This window comes from Meriones unguiculatus, chromosome 11 (assembly GCF_030254825.1).
Source record: "Meriones unguiculatus strain TT.TT164.6M chromosome 11, Bangor_MerUng_6.1, whole genome shotgun sequence".
NCBI classification, from domain to species: Eukaryota; Metazoa; Chordata; class Mammalia; order Rodentia; family Muridae; genus Meriones; species Meriones unguiculatus.
Genome location: NC_083359.1, coordinates 81,136,183 through 81,152,752, shown reverse-complemented (window position 1 = coordinate 81,152,752; position 16,570 = coordinate 81,136,183). Strand labels below are relative to the sequence as shown.

At 44.5% G+C, this 16,570-nt stretch overlaps 1 protein-coding gene across 4 annotated transcripts in view; it reads right to left on the bottom strand.

Annotated features, from left to right (window-relative positions):
• The window catches only part of Tnr (tenascin R), a 400,956-nt gene that overhangs the window by 8,993 nt on the left and 375,393 nt on the right, over positions 1-16,570 (bottom strand). For all 4 annotated transcript variants that reach the window (XM_060364535.1, XM_060364537.1, XM_060364536.1 and 1 more), the window contains 4 exons: positions 11,665-11,816; positions 9,824-9,920; positions 4,980-5,141; positions 496-659 (listed from right to left, as the gene is read on the bottom strand). In XM_060364535.1, the coding sequence (XP_060220518.1) occupies positions 496-659; positions 4,980-5,141; positions 9,824-9,920; positions 11,665-11,816 (575 nt within the window). The remainder of the gene's footprint in view (positions 1-495; positions 660-4,979; positions 5,142-9,823; positions 9,921-11,664; positions 11,817-16,570) is intronic.

The window sequence follows — 16,570 nt, the reverse complement described above, 5'->3', positions numbered from 1 at the left end:
TAAAAAAGCAAGTCATGGGTCATTTCTTATTGCCAGTTTTGTGGTTTTGCCTTCAGGAGGTTCTCATATTTGGGGACTATGGTGAATGCCCAAATCCCAACTAGGTGGAAGCATTTTGAATAGTGGAATTGTGGACAGTTCATTCATGATCCAGAGACTCAGGTGGTTTCCAGCGGGGTGGGTAAAACCTCTGGGGTTTGCTAGAGCATGTTCCGGCTGCTCCTCTGTCACCCAGCCCAGACTGTGGGCCTGCAGTCTCTTGGGAGAAACCGTCTGGATTACTTAGGTTTCTGATTTCTTCCTTTCTGTTAGAGTGCCATCAAGCCTACAGCCTATGATGAAGTGATGAGTTCCTCCTCCTACGAGCCCCTTGCATGGTCTTTTCTCAGTCTCAGAGTATTCCTTTTTAAAGGGGAAACATTGTTGAAAGGTAGAACTGAAGGCCTGAGTCCTGGACTCTCCCACCGCTCTGACCACAGCCAGACTGTGGCTTACCTGACTGTGCCTGGACTCCCCATACTTCCCATTGAGGTTGGTCCGGTGGCAGTTCTTATACCACCAAGCACCCTTGTAGGACATGGCACAGTTGGTGACTGCAACATCATTGTCCCTGTCCTCGGTGGAGAAAGGGCGTCCCTGGTGATAGCTGAGGGAGTCTCCTGCAAAAACAAAAATGAAAACAAAAACATTCAGGAGGCTGTTCCATTTGTTGTGGAACCATGGCTACCTCCCCGTTCCTTCTGAGCCGCAGCATGACTCTGCTGAGCTTTCCCTCTACATTACCTTATGGGGCAGGGCTGGGCCAAGGCTAACAGTTTCCATGTTTCCAACTCCAATCACCACTGAGCTTTTTTTGCTGAGAACTTTACCCAGAAAGCTCCATCTTAACACCTCTGTCTATTTCCTCTAGGCCTTTCTAGGACACAGAACACTCATGATTCCATTGTGACCCTTGGGGACAGCAAGGAGCCATAATGACTGGGATCATTCTGGCTCTCCACTGTGTAAGTTCATCCTGGATTTCCCCTGTGCTTTCTGGCCCTGATTAGACTGCACCTAATACCCAACACTGAGAACTTGCTTCTGCCCATGAAGAAGAAAAACAGCGGCCAGAGTTCCAATCTACCAGAAACAGGATGACGAGAATGTCACAACCATGCCAAAGGAGGAGTGGGTAGGAACATGGGCCGTGTGGGGAAGTGTGAGGACAAATACAGAGCGACTGTGAAGAGGAACTTTTTCTAGCTAAATAGGAAAAGAGAAAATACCTGATACTACCAGCTAGGCTGTCTAACTAAGTGGTGAGATTTCCTTTCTCACAGACAAGTGGGAACTGGTGTTCTCTTGTCAGGGATGTTATGCAATAGCTCAGGTGAACTCAGTGTTCCAGGTGAGAGATGGAACCATCATTCACTTACAATGACTGGTGAAGCCTTTGGCAGTATTTGTGGCTAGAGGTGCTGGGCAGGGAACTCCAATTATATATTGAATGGAAGTGATATTAGCTATGGCTAATGTTGTTTTCCCCTGAGAGGGAAGTGCTTCTGATGCTATGCAAGCTATGCTCCTGATGTCCACTCAGCATCTCCTTCCTTGCATCCACTGAACTCTGGGTTAGTCAGTCTTACAGGGAAGCCTTCAGCCCTCAGGAGTCCTGGAGGCAACATGATTCATACCATTCTCATCTCCTTATAATCTTGAAGGATTCAGGTGTACCCACCCAGAGCCAATCCCTCCACCTAAAACACTTTTTGCTATTTCTTCCTGCTTGAAGAGGATAAAAAAGATGCCTTACTTTTCTCTCCTAAATACCATTTTCACCTTCTCTATCCCAAATCATACTCATACCCATTCCCTTAAAAATTCCTGGATCAAAAATCTGGGCACAGGGGTCTTTTCTGAGACTGATGCTCCAACCAAGGACCATGCATGGAGATAACCTAGAACCCCTGCACAGATGTAGCCCATGGCAGCTCAGTCTCCAAGTAGATTTCCTAGTAAGGGGAACAGGGGCTGTCTCTGATAGAAACTCTGTGGCTGGCTCTTTGATCACCTCCCCCTGAGGGGGTGGGGTGGGTAGCCTTACCAGGCCACAGAGGAAGACAATGCAGCCAATCCTGATGAGAACTAATAGACTAGGGTCAGATGGAAGGGGAGGAGGACTGCCTCTATCAGTGGACTGGGAGAGGGGCATGGGAGGAGAAGAGGGAGGAAGGGTGGAATTGGGAGAAGATTAGGGATGGGGCCACAGTTGGGATACAAAGTGAATAAATTGTAATTAATAAAAAATAAATAAATTAAAAATTCTTGGATCAGTTTCATTCTCCATCAATCTATTCTTTAATCCTCAGTTCATTGACTATGATGTGACTACTCGTGCTCCTATCATCTCAACTTCTGCAGACCAGAATGTACCCTCACTTTCTACACACATCCCTTTCTGGTCTCTACTCTGATGTTGCCAACCAAATTTCTCAGACATGGTCCCCTTGGCCTTTGTATCCTCCCTGCTCATATCTGCCTTATATGTTCAGGACATGCTCTAAGTCCTGGTGTTCTCTCTTGAGCACCTGTTCAGATTCATACCTTTCTCAGAGCCCTGCCATTAGTGAGGGCTCTCATTATCTCTCATCAGGATTAATATGTCAGCCACCAGTTGGTCTTTCTGGTCTTCACTCAGATTAGCTTTATCCTGCTTGGGGCAGTCCCAGTGCTCTTTCTAAAACCCATTATGCCACTTATATGCTCTCTGCCATGTAAGGACTAAGTTTCTCCTTCAGTGTCAAGAGGTTCCAGAATTAAACTTCTCTTCCTCTATCTCCCTTTACCTCTCTCTGCTCTTCTTTCCCTCTCTTCCTCCATCTCTTCTCTCCCTCCCTCTTCTCCTTCCTTCTTCTACCTCCTCTTCTTGCTTTCCTACCTCCATGGCCCCTCTCCTCCATCTTGTTATATAGCCCAGACTAGCCTTAATATTCAGTCCTTCCAACTCAACCTTTCATATACTTTAATTACAGGTGTATGTTACTGCCCTTAGCTCTTGATCCTTCCAACCATACAGCTGGCCCAAGTAGTAACCCATCAAGCCTTCTCTAATTTTTCTGGGACTTCTTGTCCAGAAGATATTTTCTGCTAGTGATTTCAGTCAAATACGCTGTTTTCAAGGATCTTTCCTCTAGCCCCAAGACACCTTTTTATAAGTATCCTTATCCTAAAAGTGACATTTGCAGAGAGGTACTTCCTGGTGTTTTTTTTTTTTATTATTATTATTAAACTAGGTGGTTACTATTATAGAGCCCATGTTTTATGTTCTTCTTAGAGTCCCCAAAACGAACTAGAATAACTGTGAACTATTACAAATGCCAGGAAGGGTAGTATGGTTTTCTATCCAATATGAACTCTAGAGGTAGGGTAGCTCAAATAAACCTAGGGTCTTACGTATTGAAGAAGATGGACCGAATATATAAGGTGATAGATGAGTCATCATTAATTTCTATGACTAATAAATCACCATTAATGTCTATGAATGACCAGCCAAGCTCTAGGCAGCACTGGCCTCTGACATGGGGAGAAGTATGTAATCTTAACATGTGTGCCTTCTGTGGGTTGTAACAGAGAGAACAGGCAGAGAGGTTTCAAAGACTGGGCCCAAGGTAGACAAATGACTTATGGCATTGGAGAGAGAGAGAGATGAAGAGAGGTGAAGAGGGGAGATAGAAACTGGGGTAAGTGAGCTTGTTTCCCTTCTCATTGGGGAAACATGAAAGGCTTTTCTGTAGGCACAGTTCTAATTCTCAGGAGTGAATAGTATCCATTTAGTTTTTGAAATGATTTAGTCTGACATCTTGTTTAATGTCCATTTCAATGGCTGTTTTATGCTCAAAGTGTGGCAAATTGAACCTTTTGTTGGGGCTCTTCAGGCTTCTCTGATTGCCACCATGAATGACTCAACTGTGAACAATAACAAAGGTACATGTGTCTTCTCTTTAGAATAACAATACGTGGCTAAGGAAGGAAATAATGGTGCAGATGCAGTAATTGGAAGGGTAACACCTTGATGTTCATTTTAATTCCAGAGTCATAGGAAATGCTGTTAAAATTAAACACCAGCACTTATCACTAAAATTGGAGAAATGAAATGTCCAATAACTCTATGTACCAAATAGTAGCATCCTTGGCACAACAGGGTTCATGAAAGGTACTGTAATAGAGCATATTAGGTAAAGGCTTAGGGCTGGCTCAGGTGCTGCATTCTCATGGAACTGTGAGTACATAGAGCTGAAACAGACGATTGTTTCTGCTTGGAAAAAAAAAGCCATAAAAACCAACACCGAGAACCTAGCCAGTTATACGGTTCACAAGAGAACAAGAAGCAACATGGCCAGTGAGAGACATTTAAGCAATGACCTCTACTCCTTCATGGGGTGCTATGATGCCTGCTGATGGATAGGTGAGAGGGGAGCATCTCAAAAAATGGGTAACTGTTTCATAAGTTCAAAGGTCATTTTCCTGTCTGCCACTGCAAGAAGAGGTCTACTAAGATGAGAAACAGTTCTGCCCACTCTAAGTGGGAGTCCACACTGCTTAATCTAGGTAAAACAAGCAACCCTTCACTCTCACATCGCATTCTTTTCCAGTAAACTTTACAGTCAATTTCACCCCGCTTATAGCAATTTTTATGACTGCTCTGTAAAGTGAGGCAGAAATCACCACTATAATTTAGCAGATGATATCACTACCAGAATTTTTCAGATGACATCACTACTATAATTTTTACAGAGGAGAAAAGTAAAGGCCCAAAGAAATCGATTCCAGGTCTCTTGAGTGGAGAGGCGGGATCAGATCCCGTGGCCCAGCTGCTCAAGCCTCCTTTCTGGCTAGTAGACAGCTGACAAACTCTATGAGTTCTGCTGCTTTGGCTGCGGCTCAGGACTGGAACACACACCCACTGCCCCCAGGGTCAGCACGGGGCCCATGAGTACCTGCAGTGCCATTGTAGCCTCCTATGCGGAGCTTGTACAGGCTTCTGTTGTTTTCCACTGCAAACTTGTCATAGTAGGCAAAGACCGCCTCCTGTCCATCCCTCATATCCACACGCAGCTCATAGCGGCCCTGGGCTGTTATCCGGTGGATGTTGTCCAGCCCTGTGGAGAAGTACAGACTGCATACTGAGTCTCGCCCCAGCATCTTTAGCAATCAGAGAGAAACACGCGCTATGGACTAGGGGTGGGCCATCCACATTGTTCTGCCCTCCACCCTTCTCGGGCTGATGTCAAGCAGTCCCTGCAAGACTCTGAATATCCTCCTGTGAGGAGGCCGTCCCAGGTCTGCTGAGGCTCGAGCCTAACATGTAGTCTTTTTTTTGTAACTGACAAGCCCCAGAGCTCAAGACTCTTGTCCCTGTTCCCCATAATCTTCTATGCTCAGTAATGGTAGCAGAAGGTCAAGAAGCCTTGAACAGGTGTGATTCTTCTGGTTTGAGTTGTAGGAAGCAATTGTCAGAGCATCCAAGATATCTGGACACAGTAGGGTTTCCTTGCAGACTCCAGAGAAGGCTCAGTCCACCTTGCATTATGCTGCCCTTCTTTTGTCCAGGGTTCCTGGGCTCCCAGAGACAGGTAAGAGAAATAGAGTCCTAGGCTTGTAATAATTGAACTTTTGCATTTCCCATCTTATGGTGGAATTAGAGCTATCTGCGTTTGTTAGAAACTGCACTTCGGATCTGGGTCTTTCTCTAGGCTAGGGCTATATTGTATTGTATTCTCTCCTTAGGTGGGACATCAGCCATGAGCACAGCTGCCAGTTAATCATGTGAAGAGAAGGACAAACAGCCACACTCTGGAGGGTGCTGTGTAGCTAACCTGTAATGTTTGGTAGATTCCTGTATTGAACACTAAAAACATTAGTGTATTGAAGCTTATCAACAGTTTTCATTGGAAAAGCACTTATCAGGGTATCAACCCCTATCATAAGTTGAGATGCACCTCTGTTGCCCTTTGCCTCTTGACTCCAGGTCTTTTTTTGTGTCATCCATATGCTCCATCTTTATCTACTACTTCTCCCTCTTTACTGGTCTTTCTAAACTCCCACTCACTCGATCTCTAAGCATCCCAGGCCTTGGGCTAAGAAGTTCTTCTAAGGTACAAAACTCTCTAAGTCCAGGGTTCAGACAGAGCCTAGATTCCCCCTGGTGATATTTTCTCATATCCATTTTCTCTGATTTTGACCAACCTACCTAAGCTGAGGATTCTAAGACTTTCAGCAGAGCTGGAGCCTTTTGCTTTGACATGACATCAGCTATCTGTCTTAGTGTGCCATGGTTTAGAACTAAAAAGTGGTCGAGGTGCAAGGAAATTTGGAGATGACTTAAACCTCCCTCTTCATTTTGTGGGAGAGTTCAGAGAGTGAAGTGAGCAGACAAGGGCCCAGGTCTTTGGTTTCTTTACCTGCTTAAGATTTAAAACTGGGGCTACAGATGGGATACAAAGTGAATAAATTATAATAAATAAAAATTATGTTAAAAAGAAAAAAAAAGATTTAAAAATTTAACTTGATTGCAAGCAGAAAGCTGTCAAATGTTGTTTGTGGAGCTCTGACCCACAGCCTGTCCTTGACCTGTGCAGTTGTGCTGTTTGCTGGTGATGTTGTGCCTGGACGCCCTTAGTCAGCTGGCAACCCAACCCCTGCTAGGAATGTGGGCCTCACTCACTAGCAGCCTCTTTGATGCCTAATTTCCCCTGACTGGATGAGACTCACCCCTTCCTTCTCCTCATGACTTGGAGCAGACTCTGGTTAATGAAGTGGAGTTTCAGAAGACTAGCCTCCTTGCCCAATAGGGACCTGCTCAGAGGAGTAATTCATGTTCCAGAGCATCTCTTGGGCTCAGTCTAAAGGGAGTCCTCAATCAACACTCAGTTACAATTTTCCTGGATCTCTCCTTGTCCTTTCAATTCTCTTCTCAGATAATTCGAATCAATAGCTCACTTTAATATGAAGACTTCAGCCCAGTAAATAACTTGAATGAGAATCTCTGTTGTAGTCTCCGGTCCTAGATAACACAACTTAGAACATAAGCTATGCGGTCATAGGGTTACTAGCCACAGAGATCGCTGCCTACCCGCATAGCTTCAGGTCTTGCTGCTGTTGGCAAACCGTCTTATAGTGCTTAATCTTTATTGCTCCCTTGACTGGATGTAGAAGTACCTTTGGACGTAAGCCTTTGCATCTGTCTGTGAGGGACTATCTAGATTAGGTTCACCCCTGAATGCGGGCTAGAATCACTTGGGATGGGATCCTGAACTGAATTAAAAAGGAGAAAGGGACTGGGTTCTAGCATTAGTCCCTCTCTGCCTTGTGTTCCAGATGCAACGTGACTGACTGCTTCCTGTGTTTTCGGCCATGCCTGATGCCATGATGGTCTGGATCCTCAAACTAGGAGCCAAAATAACCCCTTCTTTCTTTCTTTCTTTCTTTCTTTCTTTCTTTCTTTCTTTCTTTCTTTCTTTCTTTCTTTCTTTCTTTCTTGTTGCTTAGCTTCTTACCTTGTTGCAGCAGTAGGAGAAATAACAACACAGCCCATAGCTCTTTACTTTAAACAATGGCTTCACTGTGCCTCTCAGGGAGCCCACCTGAACATGCGTCTTTCCTTCTCTGACTTGTTCCTTTCATCTGGTTTGAGGGCTTGCCTCCCTGTCCCCAGTTTGCATGTGTCAAAAGGATTTTTGCTCTCCCTCCTGCCCTACTTTCCTCTTTTCCATTCTCCTGATCCTCAGTGTCTTAGCTCTTGTCCTTTTCTGATTCCTGGGGCTTTTTCATCAGTATTTCATCAGTCAGTCTGGGTTATTTACCAGTGTGAAAGGGCATCTCTGATGATATGAGACACATTGTGGGAACAAGGTACTAAATAACCTTGAACAAATAGGGATAGTTCCACATTCTAGCTCAGCTTTTCTTAAAAGATGAAAGTGAAACTGTAGCCCTGACCCTAATCTTAACTCCCAGTCTCAGCTTTATTCTAGTATTTCACAGTCGGTTGAACAGAGATCACTTTCTGATCATCACTCTCAGCAGCAACAGCAGCAGAAGCAGCAACAATAGACTTGGTGTTCCTGAATGTAACCGCCATTTAATCATATTACTATTGCTTTCTTTTCACTCTTCATTTTAAAAGGATACCTTTACTTTTGAGGCATCTTTTTATTTATGGCACACAGCAGCTAGCTTTCCATGTTGACAATGGATAAAGCTTCTTTAAAACATGTATTTAATTAAATAGAAAGTGATATATAGGACATCTCAGTGCTGAATGGCCCACATGTTTCACAAAAATGACAGAAACTGTGAACCTGGTACCCAGTAGTTTAGGCTTTTGTAGAAACGAGTCTTGACTACTTATGTCTACATTGATTCATGTGTATTACTGACTCCCAAGCTGTTTGAAAATGTTTTAAATTGAAGCACATTTTCTTGCTTGTTTGAATTCTCTCTTGGTATTTTTAAGTGGTTCTCACCTTTTTATTTCCTGTATTGGCAAACATAGCTTTGGCTATTTAACATATACTCAATAAATTCTTATCATTGATTGATATCTACACTTGAGGTACATATATCTCAAGAAGTCTTAGGTAGATGTTTAAAGATGGATGGTGAATCCTAGCTCCCGAAAAACATTTAATATAGACTAGGCAGACAAAGTAGAATTGACACCATGATTTAGACCATACCAGAGAACATGGCCAATATCCCACAGGCAATGAATGAAAGAAAGAGTCAGTATGGCTTCTATGATGGAAGAAGAAGAGCTTAACTGGGCCTTTGAATATAAGTAGGTGTCTGGAGGATGGGAAATTGGCTGAAGGAGCATTTCTTGCAAAGAAACTTCAGTGGTTGTGCAGGTTTGAAGGTGGGTGCTGGGGAAGTGGGAAAGGTGCTTGGTGGTAGATAGAAGGAGAGAAGGAAGTCTTGGACCTTGCTAAGGAGCCTGGGCTTTACCGGGTGGTGATAGGAGTCACTGAAAGGCTTGATCTTTCAGTGTCACCCTTCCCTCAGATTTGGGGTATGAGGAAGATCATTCTACTGCCATGTAGACTGTGGGGGTGATCCTGGAGGCAGGGATCCCATCTGGAAGGCTGTTGCTTGAACAAGAATGTGGCAGGGGTGGGAGAAAGAAGAGTACAAGTATCCAACACTATCATTTCTTTGAATCTCCCTCTGCCTCCCCTTATCAGCCATTAGGAAAATCTTACAGAAGAATGTGGGCATTCACACACTGATGATCCACCATCAGCACCATCAGTCTGGCTGAAGTGTGTTTATCTTCCTGTACCCACCTAAACCTCCATTTAAAGTCCCCGCTGTATCAGACCTAGGACATCCCCTCTAATGCCACTCTCATTTCCCCCCTTTTCCCTCCCAAGTCAGATAATAACACTCTCTCAGGAACGCAGCAGAGTATTATTTCTCTCTTGACCTGCAGGCGGGCTGGCTGGTTGCTTAGCTTCTTAGAGGGGGCCAGTCTGCCCATTGCTTCCTGTGCTCGGTTCCCTACCAGGCAGATCCCTGCCTTTGTACTTGCCTCATGTCAAGATCCATCAGCATAAAAGACTATTAATGAGGATGGGAAGAGACAGAGCAAAGAGGAAAACACCGCAGTCAGATGAAAACAGATCAATAGAGGAGGCAAACAGAGCAAGAGGCACAAAAGCAATTCACAAGCTGTCAGCTTCTCAATGGACACAGACTTCTGACAATCTCAGACAGACACAGAAAGGAGAGAAATGGACAGAAACCCACAGCCTATCCATGGAAAACACAAGGTGGATGTTACCTAGCCAAAACTCGTCCTCCAGATTCCCAAATCCAACACGATAATCAGCCCATTTCCGGAAAAAATCAGTCTGGCCATTTTGCCGCCTCTGGAATACCTGTGAAGAGAAAGAGAGAGAGGAGATGCTCTGAAAAACAAGAATTAATAATTGATAAGTGAATATGACTGGGTTCAGTATCAGCTAGGATCAGGACCATTTTAGAAGCGGGCTTAATGTTTCCATGGCAGATTTTTATAGGAGATGCTCGGAGCCCTTTTTCTTGAAGTACTGATACCTCTGACAGATAGGCTTGGGTGTATGATATAAACACTAATTTGCACCCCTGCAATATAGAAAAGATTCGGGATACATATCAAGCTCCAAATAGTCAGGGGAAATGGGCTTGATTCTCAAATTAATCTTTTTGCACCACAGAGAGTAGTAGAAAGCATTTCTCACCAAAGGACTGGGACCAACTTCAAATCATCTACTCACTGTCATCATCTTATTGCAGGCAAAGCAATTGCATATCATTCACTTTCCAAGCTGTTTAAGTGCTAATTTCATTTAACCTCCAATACATCAGCCTTGGCTTCAATTTCCAATTACGCTTTAAGGAGGAGGCACAAATATGTCAGAAACATAAAAGAAAATGTCTCCCAAGAGTATTATGAGTACAGTCACCATTTAACTCTTCAAAACCTTCCCATTTTGGATCACGAACACTCCAGTGCTGTACCTGAGCAGTGCTAGGAAGGGTGTGCAAAGGAGGGTGGGTGGGGCCGAGTTTCCTTTCACACCAGTTCAACCCCTGTTGCTTGGTCTAGAGCCAGGGGCTCGCTCGGGTGCACAGTGGCTAGCACCTCCAAGCTGCCCTATTTCTTCTGCTCTGTACTATCTGATCAGGTATGAGAGGAGATGGTGTCAGCAACCACTGCTGCTTCCTGAAAGCTATGACAGTTCTAGGGAAGAAGAAGGGGTCCAGAACAGGATGAGGACCATCCATATTCTGCCCCAGATGTGATCTATTATATGCTACTCTCTCAGATAAAGAAACTAACTAACTGCCCCACCATGGGAAGCCCAAGGGCTTCTTTAGGGTTGCCTCCTCTTCTCCTCTTCATTTTAGCATCAGCCCTTGGCAATCAGGATCATCCACTTGCCTCTTTCTTTTCCCCCAGTACCCCTTGCATTCATCTGTTTGTAAAAGGAGCCCAAGGCAAGGCCGCCATCTTGCAGCCCTTCTTTGGGTTAGACCAGTAATTCCTTCGTATGTGACCTGGTTAGTTTTTAATCAACTTGACCCAACACAGAATCAGTCACCTTGGAAGAGGAAACCTCGACTGAAGAATTGCCTCCACTAGATTGACCTGTGGCCGTGTCTATAAAGAATTTTCTTGACTGAAGTGGGAGGGGCCAGCTCACTGAGTATAGCACCATCCCAAGGGAGGTGGGTCTGGGCTATATAAGAAAAGTTGATGAGCATAAGCCAGTGAGAGAGCCAGTAAGTAGAATTCCTCCACGCTTTCTGCTTTCGTTTCTGCTTGAGTTCCAGCCCACACATCTCTCAATGATGTGACCTGAAAATATAAGCCAGGTAAACACTTTTCTCCCCTATATTGCTTTTGGTCATGGTATTTATTACAGCAGCAGAATAAAACTAAAGAGGAATGTATGATCATTCCTTTCTCTGCTTGTGCGTGGGCTACGGAATGAGGGCCACGAAGACAGTGAAGAGACCAAGATCCAAATGAGGGGGGTAGATAAAAGGACAGCTCAAAGGATGGTGACATGGTAATGCGCAGGTGGCCAGCCAGGCAGACTAGGAGCCTGAAGACATGTGCCTACAGTGTGTACTTACAATCCAGCCACCCCCATCTGTGGCCATGTCACAGTATACTTGCAACTTGTGGCTTAGCTCCCCATTGAGGAAGATGGTGTAAACGCCACTCAGAGTGTCTCCGTTCATCAAATGCTGGGCGCAGTCTTGAGGATGAGAGAACATCCGGCCCCCTACAGAAGAAAAGTGGTAAAATGTTTATACTTATTTCGTGTGCGTGTGTGCACGTGCATACCACGTGTCTGCATTCAGGCCATAGCATCCATTTGGAGTCAGAGGGAGCCAGTTCTTTCTTTCCACCATTGGGTCCCAGAGAATGGAACTCAGGTTGCTAAGCTTGGGCAGCAAATACCTTTTACCTGCTGGCCAACTCATCATCCCCAAAGCAATTTTTAGAAATCATTATTTTTCCATTAGGCACCAGACCTTCGGGTCACAGGAGGTTTTAAAGAGTCCCATGGTTGATACTTCTTCATGAGTTGTAAGAACTTCTCAGTGAATTCAGATGGTGTGAAGCCTGAACTCACGTTGGACTCACAGACTCTGAGGACTGAAGATCTGGTTACCAATTTGCTTGACTATAAACTGAAGGTCTTGAGCATCCTCTTTCTTGTCAGTAAAATGGGGTGATGAGGACTTGCCCCTGGCAGCATGAAGGTGAGTTAATGCCATTGATGACTGTTTAGAGAAAGGCCAATGAACCACTGCGGGGACCTTTCAAAAATAGGAAGGCATCTGAACAAAGGCTGTATCATCCACAGCGCAGCCATTAAGGGATGCCCAAATGAGCTCAGCATTAGCACGGAGATGAATGTCTAGCCCTTGTACAAAGCAATCTCTTGATTGTACTGAACAATCAAACGGCCATGTTTTACAGTTCAGTTTTAATTCAAGGAAAGGGCAGGGGAAGTAAATTGAAGCTCATCTTTCAGAAGGAACAGCCCAATCTGTAAAACAATACCTAATTAGCTGGAAGAGAAGCTTAAATCCTGAAACGCTTTACTCTGAGATAAGTTTTGTGCTTATCAGGCAGGCTGAGAGCAGTCTACCAGAGGGACTTTGCTGAGAGGGCAAGTTAAAGGCACAGCCCACCCTGCGAAGCAAGGTGGGTGGAGCGCTCTGTAAATGTGGGCTTCTGAGTCAATGAAGGTTCGTCACCACAGCGCCCCCTGGTGGTATTACCCATACACCGCAAATGTGGCACTTGACGGTATCCGCTTGGAAAAAAGCATGACGGTGAACCATTTAGACATAGCACGTAACAAAAGGGAGCCGACACATGAACTTTACTGAGAGGCCCTGTCACAGGTTATCTGTAAGGTGTTCTGAGCTAGGAAGAAGCCACTGAAGTTTCGTAGTCTTCATGTGACCCCTCAACTCCCATCCCCCACCTCCCACCCTCCCAGCAGATCTAGAGATGTACTAATCCTGAGGACTACATTCCAGATTGCTGCCACCTCTGCCAAAGCAGTTTGGTGGAACAAGACACTTCAAGCAGTGTCCCACCAAGGAGTTGCGATTTGTGTCAATAAAACCCACCCTTCACTAGGTGTATTTGTGTTTCTGTGCAATTCTTGTGAGAAACTTTGGAGGAGGACAGGTCAGTATCAGATCTGAGACTCGTTTTTAATAGAGAAGAAAATTGCTCAGGAAGATTCCATAACCGGCTCTTTCAGGTGGCTTGAGTTCAAGTTTTCAGGGCTCAGTCAAGTGTACTACAAAATACATTAAAAGAAGAAATAAAACCATGGATGGATAAATGGCTCAGTGCTTAAGAACATTTGCTGCTCTTTCAGAGGACCCAAGTTTGGTTCTCAGCACCCACATCAGATGGCTTTTAAACACCTGTCATTCCAGCTCCAGGGGATTTGACGCCCTCTTCTGGTCTTTGTGGGCACCTGCACACATGTGGTTTACACACACAGACATAAATACATATGCAAGTATAAATATGAAAGAAATCTTCCTCTATCCAAGGATTAATTGATTTCTGCATTTCCAGAAAGCACTATGTTCAAATTAAACGTTTTCCCTTCAAAACTGACTTGTAGTAGCTTCAGAAAGGCTAATGAATTTTATTTCCAGCACGTGCTAGACCTCCTGAAAGCTCATATCTCACCTTTCCCTGGGATTTCAGGGGACTGGTATGAGAGGCTTCTGTCCCCTCTCTGTGTTGCTTTGGGAACACTGGCCGTTTTTCCAGTTGTCTAGTCCATTCTTGACTCTGGTCTCTTCAGCAACCAGCCAGCCTGCCTGCCTCTTCCCTTCTCCTCTCTCACTTCCTATGGTTCCTCTTTTAGGTCAGCACATAATGTTCTTGGTCTCCCACTCTCTGCTGCTTTGTGAACTATTTCTCCCAAAGGAAGAGATCCTCATTAAACCAGCCCAGCTTATTGGGGAGATAGAACTCTGCATTTCTCAGTACAACATGTATCCCTCACAAAATCCTTTCCCCAAAACCCAGCATATTCAAATACACACAAAACCAAGCCCACATGCAGAAGAGACACATAAGCAATTTTACATAAACCCCTTCTCCTTCATTGATAACATGAACTCATGTTATCGACACTTTTAAAAGGGATCAAATCTGTTCTTAGTTATTCTAAGTTAGACATAATGTAAGCGCATGTAGTAAGTTGAGACGATTTGCTCTGGGGAAGGGGAATTTTAAGTATCCAAGAAGCTGTCATAAAAGAGGCATTCACTTATTTTTAAAGTTGGAAGATAAGAATAAGATCCACTAAAGGAATGTGTCTAAGGAGTGCCAAAGATGGATGGGATAAAGGTCTCAGATGGTGACTGGGAGAGAGAGGGCCATATGCCCCGCTTTCTCAGCTCCCATAGTAAGCTGGCAGGTGTGGGCAAGTGTGGGGGAGGTTGCTGCATGCTTGCTGGGTGCACTCGCCTTACCCTTGACAAATTACAAGGCCATCTGGTTGTTAATAGATTCAATTTACCGTAATTTGGTCTATGGCATCAGTGGAAAGGCAATCAAGAGGCATTTCGCTTTTACAGACTATCAGAAGCAGCAACCTGGGATTTTCCTTGCCTATGAACTTGGAGAAGATGTGACAGAAAGCATCTTTCCATTCTGCTCCAGCCTTCAAAGCATCCCAAGTTTGTCTCCAACTCACTAGTCCTCCATCAACATACTAGTTCCTTTAGTCTGATGAGAGAGAGCAGAAATTTGCTGGGAGTTCTCAAGTCCTGTACTTTTATTATCATTCGGATTCCTGTGTTTATCCCAGATCTACCACGTCACCCTGCCAAGCGGGGAGACAGGCTCAGGAGTCAGTAGCTTACCAAGGTGCTTCAGAGAGAACTGTTCTTAGTTTACCATTTTCTCTTCTCAGAAGCCAAGAGGTGGAAAAGGTAAATGAGATGGCCTTGGGTGGCTAACAGAATTAATCCCTCCCACCTCCCCGTCTCTTCTCTCTGTCTTTGTCTCTGTCTCTCTTCTTGTGTTCTTTCTTCCCCAGTAGCACTTCAACTTTCAGTTTGGGTGGAATAGAGAGGAGAAGGGTATTTGGCCTTGAGTTTAAGCCTTCTGCTCCAGCCTTTACCATTTTACCCTGCTACTTTGGAGGTATTGGATTTTGTTCAGATAACAATCATAAAAAAACAAACAAACAAACAAACAAAATACCTCTCTTATGTTCAAATTGACCTGTTACACACAAGCTGGACTTCATATGTTTTAGAGGATTATCAGGACTGGCCACAGGCATCCTCAACTCTCTGGATGCCATGCCATTTAATCTAATCAGGGAACTACCTTTAACCCCGAAACTGATCATCCTGATAATACTTCAGACCAAACACATATTTAGGAGGCTCTTCTTCTTCTTCTTCTTCTTTTTGTACAGTAACTTGAACTTGGATGGATAAGGTAGCATTTATTTTTTAAAAAGCACAGGCTATGGTTATTACCAAGTTAGAAGGAAAGCAAAGCCAAGTGCTCAGGACACTGAAGCGTCTCCTTGTTAAGTACTTCTAGATGTAACTGTGAGATCCACGGGCCCAAGGCATTCACCAGAAGAATCGCTCAGAAATTGGTTTGTGCTGGGCAGCAGAAGCTGAATGCTGTGGAGAGTGGCTATCTTCATGACACACAGGGCAATCAGATGGCTCTGTGCCAGTGGGGAGTGGCTTCTCTGTCCCTGCTCAGCCCTCACTTGTTTTCTGTCCTTGGGTGCAGTTTTCAAAATGGTCAGATTTAATAGCTCTAGAGAGCCTCTGCCTGCTGTCCACTCTGATAGACTCAGCATAATGGCACTAGAGAGCCTCTACCTGCTTGTCCACTCTGATAGACTCAACATCCAAACTAAAGATGTGACATCAACACATTCCTCAGAGAACAGCTGGCCGGTTTCTTGGTAAATGCAGAACAAAGTATGTTTCTTCACAGAATCATCCACCTTGTTAAAATCAATGACCCATATTTGCAAAGGAACAAGTAAGACTTTGGGGTGCAGACTGAGTCTGTGAACAGAGTCTAGTCATCAGTCAGCCCATGTGAGCTTAATCTATCACTTCAACTTTCTCGGAGAATTTTCAAGTTTACCAGCTTGTTGTCTTGTTATTCACTTAACAAACATATGGGAAATGTCTCTTGATTTCTAAATCCTGGGCTAAGAGATGTGCATACACAGAAGGAGAAAAGCCATCTTTCAGTTGGCTAGTGGTCTTGTGGGAGAAACAAACACGATCTCAAGTTCCCAGTGCTCTGGGACAGATGATAGAGGATAGAAGGGCATCAAAGTGGGTGTGTGAGCGAGGCTGGGGGCTGGTGAAGAGGGGCTGAGAAATGGGGTCCTGGGATGGAGTGGAGTTTGCCAAGTGCTACTCAGAAAGCTTTTTTATTTTAAGGACTGACAGATCAGCCACAAACAGGTAAAGAAGGCTATTGCAGGCATGTGGAAAA